Here is a 13244-nt window from a genome sequence, read left to right as displayed (position 1 = left end):
CAGGAGCCGAGGTTACCGGGCTGTGCGGAGCAGTGAGACAGCCAGGGCATCCCACAGAGAGCTGCGGCGGGTTAGGGTCAGGGTTAGGGTTAGGGAATCGCTTCTTGCTGGAAGCTTGATGGCAAGCAAGGATCAAAATGTCAGGAATGAGAGGGGCTGGCACCAGGGCAGCTGCTGAGGCACCGGGGGAGGCTGTGCTCCGTGCTCCCGTCCTGCTCCCAGCTGCTGTGGGAGCCAGGCAGGCATCAGTCGCCTGCCGCTGCCCCCAGAACCCTTCCTCTTCTCATTTCCATCTGAGAGCCAGGGTGGGAAGGACATCCTCCTCGTGCCAGTGTAAATCCGAAAGGATCTGCTGAGATAAATTGAATAGTTTACAGTGGGGTAGGGATCAGGCCCCCAAAGCATTCAGTTTCCTCGGTTCCAGTGTACAACTCAATTTGTTGAAGTCAGCATCCACAAAAAAGCTGGTGTTTGAAAATACTCCGTATTGTTGCAGCAGGTTTATTTTTACCTGCAGTTGAATATTTTTATTCCAATTCCTAGCAACCACATTCCGAAGGGAAATTGCTGATGGTACTCTAAGACCTTGCAGAAGATTCTCTTGAATCACAGCATTAAATCAGGATGTGTCCCATGTCCCCTATTCCCTTTAAAGCTAGCACTGTTTTGCCTGGCTTCCTTTTCCACAGCAGCCCATCAAGGCCTATTAAACCATTGCCACGGCGATCCAAGAGCAATGCCGGGTTTCAGTGCAGTCGTGGGGATGTGCCTTTACTGCATGAGCTGGTGGTGAGCCCGAGCCCTTCCAGCTCTCGCAGCCCCATGCAGAGCACTTCCTGGTGCTGCTGTGCGGTTCTGAGAGCAATTTGTAAATACACCTGGGTTTTGTCACCCAACCCTGTGCTTTCACCAAGGTGCTGCACCCTCAGCGCCCCGTGCTATCGAGGAGCATCGCGTCTTCTCTAACCTCCTCTAATCAGGGCAGGCTGCCTGGCGCAGGGGCTGGGGACAGGGAGCACGGCAGCGGGCAAAGCACGGAGCAGCACCATGCATTAAACCAGTGCATGAAACGTGCGTTAAAAACAATCCCAGAGACTTCTCAGGGTCACGCTCCCCTGCTGTCCTTATCTGAAATACTGCAAACGGCTGCAAGCAACATTCTGAGCAGTAAACATCTCTGTTTCTCCAAGGAACCCCCTCAATGTCTGCTTCTCAGATCACTTCCAGTTAGGGATGCCCTCAGGAGCAATGGACAGTCTCCTCCTGCCGCGGTACCGCAGGCGGCACAGCACTCGGGAGTTTGGAAACTCCTTGGTGTGGGTGTCAGCTTAGCCACTTCTCCACCAAACTTTACGTGGTTGGATTAGGATTTCGTGCTTTAAATAACCAGAGTGCCAGGGTGGGGAGCAGCATGGGAAGGGTGGCATCTCCACCTAGGCTGGCAGAAGTCGCTCAGCTGGAGCAGATGAAGGAGGAGGTGGGTGAAACTCGGACCGAACAGACAAGAAGATGAAGTAAATGAGGCTGTTGGTGCTCCTGGCTGGAGACACGGGCAGGGGAAGTCAGCGCTGGGGCTGTCACTGCCACGTGGGGTGGTGCTAACGAAGGGATGTGCACAGCTGGGGGAAAAGCTGTGTCACCCCCCGAGCACAGCACGGCGTGCCCCTGGGTAAAGCCCCGTGCTCTGTCTGGCTTCCATCAGGTCCTTCTCGTCCCAGCACCTCTCCATGGGCTCCATCGCGGTGGTGGACACCCCCGGCTTCCACAACCCGCGGCACCACGGCGGGGAGCGGGCGGCCACTTTTGAGGAGCTCTGCCACAACTACGTGCACGAGCGGCTGCAGGCCCTCTTCTACGAGAAAACCTTTGTGTCGGAAATGGAGAGGTACAAGGAGGTGAGCGCGAGGGCTGTGGCCGTGGAGCAGCCTCCCAGCCCCTGGGCACGGCTCCCTGCGCCCCGCCGCGGTGTGACAGGGAGCGCCCAGGAGCTGCGAAGGCAGGAGTGCTGCAGGAAGGAGGGCTCCGTGTGGAGTGGTGGCCTGAAGCCTCTTGTCCCCCCCCGTCACAGGTCCCCTTGGACATTTGTGACATGAGGGAAATGCCAGGCTGGGCTGGGTGTCCCCTTGGGCATGCTTTTACCCGCTCAGAAGGCTCTGCGCCCTTCTGATGACGCAGCTGGGTTTTTCCTAAATCATCTCAGGTGCTGAATAATAGAGAATAGAAAGGAAAATGATAAATTATTGCAGAAATACATGGCTGAAAAATCTACTGGCAAAGATGAACTTATTAGGTTTGCAGAAGTTACTTTAATACCTCTAGCTCTGGAAAAACGGTTGAATTCCCGTGGCTTAATAAGCACACATCACTTGCACCAAGTAAGTATATTTGTGCCCTTCGCTGGTTTCCGACCGAGCGTGAAATGGAGGAGGGCTCGGCAGGCTGCGCTGGCCTCGTGCTGGCTGCTGGCTAGGACGCGGGCACCGTGGCTTTGTGGCCGGGTGAGTGCGACTGCGAGCCCGGGCCCTGGTGGCACATTGCTCACGCAGCTCCGACACACACGGGAGTGAAAATGAATGGAAGCAACGCCTGCAAGCTGCAAATTAAATAATTGATCGTTTCCTTGGTGCTTTTGTGTTAAGTCCTCAATTATTATCATATCCATTATTTATGTGGCATGTCTGACATTCACAGAGTGCTGCAGGAGCCCTTTGAGCATGGTGTCCTGAGCCATAGCGGTGCCCTCGGTGGCAGCTCCGCTCCGCCTTCCCCCTGCTGTGCAGCTGTGCCTGCTCCTGGATTCCTGACGCCAGATCATCACTCAAGCAAGCTTTTAAATGATGTTTTCCAGGAAAATGTTGAGGTGTCTTTTGATCTTCCAGAGCACTCTCCACTGGCCACGCTGTCCATCATCGACCTGAACTCCTCACAGGTAACCTGTCCCCGTGCCCTCGTGGCAATTGGTTGCTCTACCCGCGCTTCCCAGCTTTGGGCAGAAGCGGTGGGGAGCGGGGCAGGCGCTGGCTGGAGCTGGCTCCTGTCCCATTCCTGGTGACCCAGGGGACATCTCCACCCTTTGGCAGCTGCAGGTGCTGCCCGGCAGCCTGGGGGCCGACCGCAGGGGGCTGCTGTGGATCCTGGACGAGGAGGTGCTGGTCCCAGGCTCTGGGGACAGTGCTGCCTTTGACCGCCTGTGCTCCTACTTCGCCCCGAAGGGCCCCGACCAGGACGGTAAGTTGGGGTCAGTCCAGATGCTCCCCCTACCCCCAGCTGCTTTGCCTCCAGCATCACTGTTTAGCTTTGGGAATTAAAGAATGGCCAGGGGGAGCTGAAATGCTCTGCTGCTGCCTGCTGTCTTGCAGCCCCATGGGAACAGGCCAGTGACCCCCTCGGGGTGCTGGTGATCCCCCTGGGGCATTGGTGACCCCCTCGGGGTGCTGTTGCTCTTGCAGGGCCTGGCTACGTGCGCAAGTGCGAGCAGGAGCTGCACTTTGAGATCCCTCACCAGCTGGGCACAGACCCCGTGCGCTACGACCTGGCGGGCTGGGTGAGCAAAGCCAAGCTGAACCTGTCGGCAGAGAACGCCAGCCAGCTGCTGCAGCAGTCCCGGCTGTAAGTACCACGGCGCTGCCGGCAGTCCTGCGGGAGCAGCCCGGGATGAGGGAGAAAGCCGGGAAAAAGGCCACTTAGCTCAGCTTCGAGGGAGCCCAGAGGGTTTCGTTAGGGTGGGGGGCGGATGCAGGGCGACTGGCAGCCAGAAGTACGCGTTCTGATCGGGGTAGGTGCTGAACGGAGCTGGGAATAGCACGGTGGTGGACAGCTTTCCACCCAAACTGCCTGAATCAGCAGATCCCATCACTGGCACGTCCAGCGGGACTCCCCTCCTCCCGTGGGGGTGCTGGGGGGGGGGGGGGGGCGGACATCGGGTGCTGCTGTCCCACGTCCCAGGGGACCCTGCGATGTCCTCAGCTCCGCAGCACCACGGGGTCGGGGCAGCAAGGCACCGCCAGCCCTGCACCGCTTCCCATGCAGCAGCCGACCTCGTTTCCTCTGCTGCATGGAGCAAGGCTGTGAGCTGCGTCGGGACTGAGATGTGAACAAGCTGCTACAGGTGTCTCCACACACACGATGATTTTAACCTCCTGTTTAAACCCTTCCAGCTCATTTTGTTTTGGGCTTCAGTTCAGGGAAGTTGTGATAGCGGTGAGCAGCTCGGTGCTCGAGCCAGGGAGAAGCAGAGGGGGTGGGAAGTGTTGCCGCAGCCCGGCTCTCCTCCGCGCCTGTGTGCCCCAAGGCAGCAGCATGGGTGCACCGATGCCAAATTCGCCACTTGCCCATGGGTGCTGGGCGCTGCCTCCCCTGTGAGCAGGTTGGCAGCAGAGGAGCCCCGTGCGTGGCCCCGCTGCAGCCCCACCACCTTCTCTCCTCGCTCGCCCCCCCAGAAGCGCCGTGCAGGAGCTGGTCCTGCCTCGCCGCCGGGCGCCCCGGGGCTGCCGTGCCGTGGCGGGGCTGGAGGGATGCTCGCAGGCGGCCCTGCAGCGCAGCGCCTGCATCAGGAAGACCTTCGCCAGCAGCTTGGCGGCCGTGAGGAAGAGGTCGGTGTGCGCCCAGCTCAAGCTGCAGGCGGTGAGTGGGGTATGGGGGCACCACGGTGATTATGGGGGGTTTGGGGGCGTTGCAGCACTGAGACCCGAACACCCAGGGAGCGGGGGGAGCCCTGTGCCAGGAGCTCCATGCCCTGCGGGGCTCTTGGCCAGGGATGCTGCCCTGGTCCCGGGTGGCCAGCGAGCCCCCCAGCACTGCTGCTGCCCAGGGAGAGCGTCCGAGGGAAACGAATCGTAAAGCAGATTACACTCACACCTTGCTGTGCCGCTGGTTAATCCTGTTAAAGGCTCAGGCGGGCAGGTCACACCAGCCTCCTGTTGATCGCAGCCATAACTGGGTGCCTAAACTCTCTCCAGTGTCCTGGCTCTGCCTGGAAAACCCCAACCCCGGCAGCAATTAGGCCATTTAGTAACTTTCTGTAGCCCATCAACCGAAAGCTTGAGACACTGGGAGGAAGGGTCCCACTCAGCCTCTGCGTCCTGCAGCTCGGGCTCACATCTGTGTCTGGAGCTGCTGCTCCCAGGACGCACACAGCTTTTGGCACTGAGGATAACTCCCTGAGGTGCCCGGACACCCTGCAGCGGGCACACAGGAGCAATCACCCACCGACACACGTGCTGCCCCTTCGCCCCGCGCCCCCCCAGCCCCACTGATCTCTGCTTGTCCCCCAGGACGCGCTCACCAGCCTGCTGCGGCGGTCCCAGCTGCACTTCATCCACTGCCTTGTCCCGGGAGCAGCAGTGGAGGGGGGGGACCCGGCGGCCCTGGACATGCCGTCCCTGCGAGCCCAGCTGGGGGGCACCCAGCTCCTGGACGCCCTGCACCTCCGCCGCACCGGTACGGCCCTGTCCTGCTCCGTGCGGGGCACACTTCATCAGATCCCATATTTGTGCTCCCTCAAACACATCTCTGGCACTCCTCCTGCTGCCTCTGCCCTGGGTTTTGCTGTGCTCAGGGCAGCTCCCGGTCCCCTCCGGGTGCACCCCGTTTGCTGTGCGCACGGCGTGCCGCAGAGCCCCTGCAGCTCATTCCCTCGCCAACCCTGCAAACCTCCCCCGGCTCGTGCATCCCCCCCAGCGGTGTCTGCCTGTCCCCAGGGTACGCGGACCGCATGCTCCTGACCCAGTTCCGACGGCGCTTCCAGGTGCTGGCTCCGGCCGTCATGAAGAAGCACACGTCTGCCTACGAGGTGCCGGATGAGAGCAAGGTGCGTCCTGGGCCGGGGACACGGGGCTGAGATCCCCATCCTGGGCTCTGCTGGAGCTCTCTGAGTCCTCCCCGGTGCAGTCAGGGCTCTCTCTGCCCTCAGGGGCGATGACTGGAGCTCCCAGCTCTCTCCAGGCGAGATGGGTCAGGGCAGTGTCTCCCTGCCCTGGGGCAGGAGCTGTTTCGCAGTTCCCTGCCTGGCTCAGCCACTCCTTGGGGCTGACGTTGTTCCTTGGGCTGCTGTTGGGGCTGTCGGGTCACTGCCTACAGGTCTGCTGGGCTCCGGCTCTCCCCACAGCCGTGGCTGTTGCTCCTTTAGCCCCCAGCCAGCACTGCAGGACCCGCCGGGGTGGGGACACACACCTGGAGCTGCTGGGGAGCTGCCGGCTGCGGAGCTTTGCTCACAGGGCTGTCAGAGCACACCGGGGGGTTCTTCCCTGTGAGACCGTCCCCAGGAGCTGGGGATGGAGAAAAGCCACCTTCAGCGAGGCTCAGGGCAGCTTGCCAGCTTTTGCCCTGCTGCTGAGAAATGGCCTTGAGGTCCGGGAACGCGCGGAGCCAGCCCGTGTGTTCGGCTGCGGGCTGCCAGGGCTGCCTGCGGCCAGGACTGAGCTCTGTGGGCAGGGGGCAGCGAGGGGGTTGTGGGGTGGACGAGCTCCCTGCTCCCCAGCACCCTGCCCACGTGTGCCTGCAGCCAGGGGGTGTGAGCCCCCCGGCCAGGCCGGCAGCAGCGCTCTGCTCGCTCTGCTCTCGGGCCGGGCGCTGCTCCCCCCTAGGGCCGTGTTTCTGCAGCAGCAGTAATCTTTCCTAGCGTGGGCTGCATTTGCCAGGGTTATTGCACCGTGGACAGGACTTGGAGAAATCAGCCTGGAAATGAAGCCTATTATTGCTTCTTTTTAATACTCAGGAGCAAACAGCTTTGAAAATCCCGCTGGCTCAGGGCTGGTGGGTGCCTTGGTCGTCTCCTGCCCTGGCTGCGTGCCTGGTAGATCTTATTTTGCAGGGCAGGGCAAGAGCTGTGGGACTAGAGGCATGTGCAGAGGGCAGGATGAGTGCATTTCAGTGGCCCTGTACAGCTGCACTCCTTCCCTCACCCTGGTTCCCCAACAATGGATGGACATGGACAAGCCGGGCATTATCCCCAGGGACACAACGGAGCTTGGGACGCATGAGATTCCCGGGGGACTGGGCATCACCTGGCTACGTGTACTAGCTCGGGGTGGCTCCTTGCTGCCTATGAAACCTGAAAGTCAGAGTAGCTCAGGAACGAAGGGGAAGATCTGCCAGATTTACGAGTTCCGTAACAAACTTGTAGCAAAATCTTGGGAGAACTGACCCTGCCCTGTAACAACCTCCGGGTGAGCTGCTGAGTGCTGAGCGCCAGGCGGAGCTGGGAGGAGATGAATTATACATGGACACATGCTCTGTTGTGCAAACTGCCAGAGAGCGCGTGCAAATTCAGTAAAGACCTCAGGATTTAATAAGACGAGTTTGACAGTTGGAAAAGGTCAATATTGTTATTAAACACGGCAAGAAGGCAGAGGGGGCCTCGTCAGCAGCGTGTTAGCAGGGCTTCTGGAAAATCCCACCCTCTCTGGAAGTAGCTGCCACGAGGTTTTGCCAGCTGGAGAATGCTTCCCAGTAAGCTGTGCTAGCTCGGCTGCTGGGGCCTGAGGGATGGCTGCAGGGTGAGGGCCCAGCGCTGGAGCAGGACCCGGCCGTGGTGCTGGTGCTCCCCTGCCTCCAGCGCACACATCTCAGTGCTCCGGGCCCTGTGCACTCGTGTGCCGCATCCTCACCTCACCCAGTGCCACCGGTGAGGGCTGGGGGTGGTTTCTGCCGCAGCGAGGTGCCCCAGGGCCGTGCCTGCTGGCGCCAAGCAGCCCTCCGAGACGCTCCTCTCGCGGGTTTGTGCTTTGTGGAGACGCGCGAGGCAGCTGGAGGATGTTGTAAGGAGCAAAGCGTTAGCTGAGGATCTTGTTACAGTTCCTGTAGCTCCGTGGCTTTCAAATCATTCATTTATCCGGAAAGTGTTTGTTGCCCTGGGGAAGCGTGCGGTACTTCTGGCTGCTGCTTCCCCGTGTCAGTCTAAAGCTCAGCGTGGTGAGTGCAGGCTTCTCCGAAGGATCAGGAAAGTCCCTGCGTGTGCCCCCCAGACCCTGGCGTGTGCTCTGCGGGCAGGCCTGCGGTGAAAGGGGTGGGAGGGAAGCAGCGGCAGGCAGAAAACTGGCGGCAGCAGCACAGCTCTGTGCCCATGCTGCCGAAACCCCTTGGGGCAGGACGCCCTCCTGCAGCCCTTCGGGGGCTCCGTGGCGCTGGGCGGGTGTGCAGGGCGGAGAGGGGAGAGTGGATGCTCTGGGCCCCAGCGACAGCAGGACCTGCTGCCCCTGTGGGTCGGTGCCGTGCCCCAAATGGCTCCTCCAGCCCTGGGAGATGCCTGGGAATGGCTTGCAGCACCGCCGGCCCCAGGCAAGGCTCTCACCCCTGACCCATGGATGGGTCCCCTGCTGCGGGACAGGGTGCTTGCGTGCAGCTCCGTGACGTGCTCCTTCCCCACAGGCCATAGAGGAGCTCTTCCAGGCGCTGGATCTGGAGAAGAAAAGCGTGGCGATAGGACGCAGCCAGGTACGGTGGCTACCAGCTCCTCCTCCCTCGCTGTCAGGTCGCGCAGCGCAGCCAGCCCCGGGCCAGGCGCTGCCGGCTACCCGCAGCCTCCCGAGGTGGAGAAAAAGCTGCTCCGTGCTTCCTACCATGCCCCGGTGGGCTGGGAAACAAAGCCCTGCCAAAAAAAACGGAGCGGGAGGCTCCTGATTTGATGGCATTACCCTAGGTAAATGGTGTGCCTGGTTCCCAAAATGCAGCCCCTTCTGGCATGTCAGTACCTACCTACCTCTGATGTCTCACGTAGGTAAACGGGGCTTGGGCGGCTCGTGGTCTTTGGTGGGCTGGGGTTAAAACTGGGCAGCTGCAGGTGCGGGAGTTGTCACAGCAACGGTGTTTGAACTTAAAATTGATAATCTCAGAGAAAAATTAATTTTGTATGCATGCTTGCCTTCAGCTCTCGGAGTCTATAAAGAAGAAATTCATGAAACGGTTCTGTGGAGCAAAATAACTTGCTTTTATCCTACACAGTGCAGTTTGCAATTATCTCTTCTATGAAATCCTTGTACTTAATCAATAGCGCGATAGCAGCTCCAGTCACATCTTGTTATATAGGAGTTGGTATTGCCATCACTTTGAGCATTGATTTTGTACTAGCTTCTAAAACTCACTGGCTTGTGAAGTTAATACAGACATTAATGAGACAATCAAATAGGTGGTGAAGCAATCATAGCATTATCTCAAGAAAGTGAGCTTCCTTGGGATTGTTCTTTGATTCAATTTGGCATCTTTAAAATGCAGCTCTTTAGGTGTGCCACCAGGTTCACAAATGCAGTTCATTTTTTATTGAAGCCGCATTATGCAAATGGCTCACATTGTTTGGAAGTGGCTGGTCCCACACCCCGAGAGCTTCGCCAGGCAACGACCGAGAAACATCTTAGGCTCTGGGAGATCTGTAGCGGACTAAATTCAATGGCATCAGCAAATCTACGTTGTTTACGATGTGTTTCCAACAAGTTCAGATAAAGAAAATGACGTGGCTCGTTTTGTTTTTCCCATTGTACGCTGTCATCTTTGCTGTTATCTGTGTGCACGTGTGTACGCTCTTGGGAACGGCATTGCAGCAGAGGAACCGATGTCACCAACGCAGCATGTGGGAAAAGTGCCGTGTCCCAAAGGAAAAGCTTCAGGGACTTGCAGCATCTCGCAGTGCTTGATGCTGGTGTCAAAGGAGGGCAGAGGAGAGGCAGGGACGGAGAGAGCAAGTGCCAGTGTGCACACAGCAGGGGCCAATCCTGAAGGGTGCTGGGCAGCCAGGTCCCCCAGCCCTGTGCTCTGCACCGGTGCTGAGGTTGTGCCCTCTGGTCTCTGCTGGCCCGAGGACCCTCGGTCTCCTGCAGGTCTCGGCTGCCTGGGGTCAGCCAGAAGCACGGCTGCTGCCTGCGGGGGTCTCGGAGCCTCTCCGGGGGTGCACAACGTCCTCTGCTTGCTGTTAGGTGTTCCTGAAGGCGGGGGTGATGCCCAGGCTGGAGAAGCAGCGCGACAAGCTGATAACCCAGAAGATAATCCTCCTCCAGGCCGCTTGCAAGGGCTTCCTCAGCCGCCAGAAGTTCAAGAGGCTGAAGGTATCCATCCCCTGGGCTGTCACGCCCTGTGCCCACCGAAACCCAGGCTTGGGCCACTGCATGTGGGCAGCGTGCTGCTGTGACACGGCCCAGAGCATCCCGGTGGGGCTGGGCACAGCCCTCGGAGCGGAGCAGGCTGCTTCTTTGCACAGTACCTGCCCTGATGCTGTCCCTTAGGATGCCAAACCCCCTGCCCGCGCCCCAGCCCGGCCCTTCCCTGTGCCTGCTGTGGCTCAGGGGGGGGTCACTGCCAGCTGTGTCCCCCCGCAGGTCCAGCGCCTCGCTGTCCGCTGCATCCACAAGAACCTGGTGCTCTTCCAGGCGGTCAGGCACTGGCCCTGGTGGCAGCTGCTGAGCCGCGTGCGGCCCTTGCTCAGCGTCAGCCTGGCGGAGGAGCAGCTCCGGGCAAAAGAAGTAAGCACCAGGCAGCGGGATGGGATGGGATGGAAAGGGAGGGGACGGGATGGGATGGGGCGGATGGGACAGGGTCGGGTGGGGTGCTTTAGGAGCTCTGCCTCGTGCTCTTGGAGAGCTTACTGGGGCTGGGTCCGCTGAGCTGAGCTCCTGGAGATGATGGATGAGCTGAGCACCCAAACTTGAGGCAGGGACTGTGCTCTGTGCTATCGCCAGAGCTGTGCCTGCTTCCACCTGGGATGGAACCGGTGCTGGGAGACCTCCACGGGCATCTGGGGGCCCAGGAACGTCACCGTTCAAACCTTCCTCACGTTGCACCGTGCTGAATTCTTAGCCTGTCTTCACTGACATCCCGCTCCTCCTCTGGCCTTAGGGAAGATTTACCAAGATATTTTCAGGCTAGCTCAAAGTAAAAGCTGTCCAGATCTCTGCTCCTCTCTCCAAACCCAGCTGGTAGCCCCCAGGCCCCACTGCCCGCTCATCTCGGGTTTATCACCTCTCTGCACAGCCCCGGCCATCAAAGCACGGCAGCGCTGCCGCGAGCGGCGATCTCGGTGGTTATGGCCGGGCTGCCTGAAAAGGAGTCACAGAGAACGCTTTGCCTTTGCGGTTGCTCCCTCTGATAGCCTGCCAGGGCCGCAGGAGCACTTGATGAGCAAGATTCAGACGTTTGGATGTTTGTCCAAGCTTTTGTGGTTGGCTCCTTTCTCATGAAATGTGCTCTGTACGTAGACCAAAGCTGACATTCCCTCCAATGAAATTCATGTCAGGAGCTGTAGTCCCAGCGATCTGCAGCGTGCAGCCTTCAAAGCTGCCTGGTAAATTTTCTTAATAAGGCAGCTATGTCTCTCCCACTTATTTTTAACAGAAAACAAGACATTTATAACTGAACTGAGGCTGCTGGAGCTCTCAGTGTGTGTTTCCTTGCAATCTTACCTAGGAGGAGCTGGCGGCGCTCAGAAGAAAGCTGGAGAAATCGGAGCAGTCCTGCAGCGAGCTCAGGCAGAACACGGAGAAGCTGGAAAGCAAGGTAGAGCCTGAGACTGTCCTCTGCAGCACCCCTGCTTGCTGGCATTGGAAATTAAGACTTATCAGGATGAATATGACCAAGGACGCAGGTGCCAAATGCTGCTGCTGTCCGTGTGGCTCAGGGAAGTGCTGCAGGCTGGGCTTCCCAGCGCTGGGTTGTCGGCCCTCAGCTGGCTCTGGGCATGCCTTAGTACTCTGTGAAGAGCTCTTTTTTGTTTCTAATTGACAAAAAACATTACGCAGCCATGGATTTCATCCAGCAACACACGTGAAAGGCGCTGGTTTGTCCACGCATGAAGCCAGCAGCTCCTGGCGGAGGCGGGGTGGCCGTTCCTGGCGCAGCGGCGTTCCTCGCTCCTCGCGACTGCAGAAGTTGCTCAGTGGCTGCTTTTTAATGCTTCTGCAGCCGAGGGCCGTGGGGCTGCCGCAGGGGGAGCAGTGCAAGATGTGATCAGGAGCTGCCACCCCCCCCACACTGCACCCGGGCCCCATCCCGGCGTGTCTCGGGGGAACCCTCGGCACCTGGCGCAGCCGCAGGCATCGGAGCCTGAGGAGCGGCCGTGCAAATGTCACCCCTTCTGCTGACAAAAGGCTATAATTAGAATCGGAAATCACGCTCAGATGTATCACATTCTCATTATGCTCTCCAGGCAGCAGTCTTGGTGACCTCTGCAGCCACCAGCAGTGGCTTTGTTCAATGGGACGAATGCTGATAATGAGGGGAAAGTGTGTGGGAGAAACATCCTGCGTGTCTCAGATTGCACTGCAGCGTAACAGCCTTGGTCCCCTTTGGATTTACTTGTTTCTCTGATCTGAGGTGCAATGCTCTGCTTAGCAATACCAGCAGCCCTCACAGAGTACCCTCTTCTTCAAGGGGAAGTGGCTAAAGATGATTTCTCTGTTGCTCTGTGTTAGAGATGCAATTGCACCCTTGGGGCTGGGGCTGCCATGGGAGGCTAACGCTTTGTGACAGACCCAGAAAACACCAGCTCCCCAGGGAAAGCAAGCCTGTTGTGTGTACTTACCCAAATTAAACTTGTTGGACCTCTGGAGAGCTCGTGTAGCGTGCCTGCGTTTTGAAGTGCCTTAAAATGCTGTTAGATGTGGAAAAAGAGCAGTTGAAGCCTGCGGGCTTCCCGCTGCCCTGCCCCTCTCAGGCATGGACGCGCAGAGCTGGGCTAGCGGGGCAGGCCGTGCTCACGGCTGCTTGCAGAAAGTGCGGTTCGTCCTCCCGATTAATAATTCACTCTTTTATTCACGTGCTTTTTGTTTCGAGCGAAATTTAACGTTTAACAGCTAGAACAGTACAAAAATCTGGTGAGCCATGCAGGCAGGGCAGTGCAGAGAGCTTAGTGCAGGCAGCGCAGCACAGTGCTGAGCACGCTTTGTTGGCACTTGCTCTTTCCTCATCCGATGGCAGGGCTGGGTTCACACAGTGCTGGGTGGCACTGGACAGGGTGCAGGCCATCTCCCCATCTCCCATGTCCCCAGAGGAGAGGCAGCTGCCAAGTGAGAGCTTTCAGGACGCTGGGTCAGTGGGCAGCGGCTGCCCCCCAGGCGGTGTGCCTGGTGCTGCCCAGCCCAACATCACGTTTCCCCCCCAGATCATTGACCTGACGATGGAGCTGTCGGATGAGCGGCACAAGGGCGATGTCGCCTGCCAGGTGTTGGACGGGGAGCGGGCGGAGAGGCTGCGGGGGGCTCGGGAGCTGCAGGAGCTGCAGGTAGGAGACCCCAGCACCATGGTCCTGGCACAGCGTTGCTCTG

At 59.0% G+C, this 13244-nt stretch overlaps 1 protein-coding gene across 1 annotated transcript in view; it reads left to right on the top strand.

The window, feature by feature from the left end:
* The window catches only part of MYO18B (myosin XVIIIB), a gene marked incomplete at its 5' end in the record, with an annotated part of 62461 nt that overhangs the window by 16446 nt on the left and 32771 nt on the right, over positions 1–13244 (top strand). The window contains 12 exon segments of the mRNA XM_083803740.1: positions 1703–1895; positions 2849–2929; positions 3081–3228; positions 3450–3609; positions 4440–4623; positions 5274–5439; positions 5700–5809; positions 8368–8433; positions 9906–10034; positions 10305–10448; positions 11389–11478; positions 13082–13201. Of these exon segments, the coding sequence (XP_083659866.1) occupies positions 1703–1895; positions 2849–2929; positions 3081–3228; positions 3450–3609; positions 4440–4623; positions 5274–5439; positions 5700–5809; positions 8368–8433; positions 9906–10034; positions 10305–10448; positions 11389–11478; positions 13082–13201 (1591 nt within the window).

The sequence above is a fragment of the Anser anser genome (assembly GCF_964211835.1).
Source record: "Anser anser genome assembly, chromosome: 18".
NCBI lineage: Eukaryota > Metazoa > Chordata > Aves > Anseriformes > Anatidae > Anser > Anser anser.
Note: the sequence above shows the minus strand (reverse complement) of the source record. Positions and strands in the feature narration are given on the sequence as shown.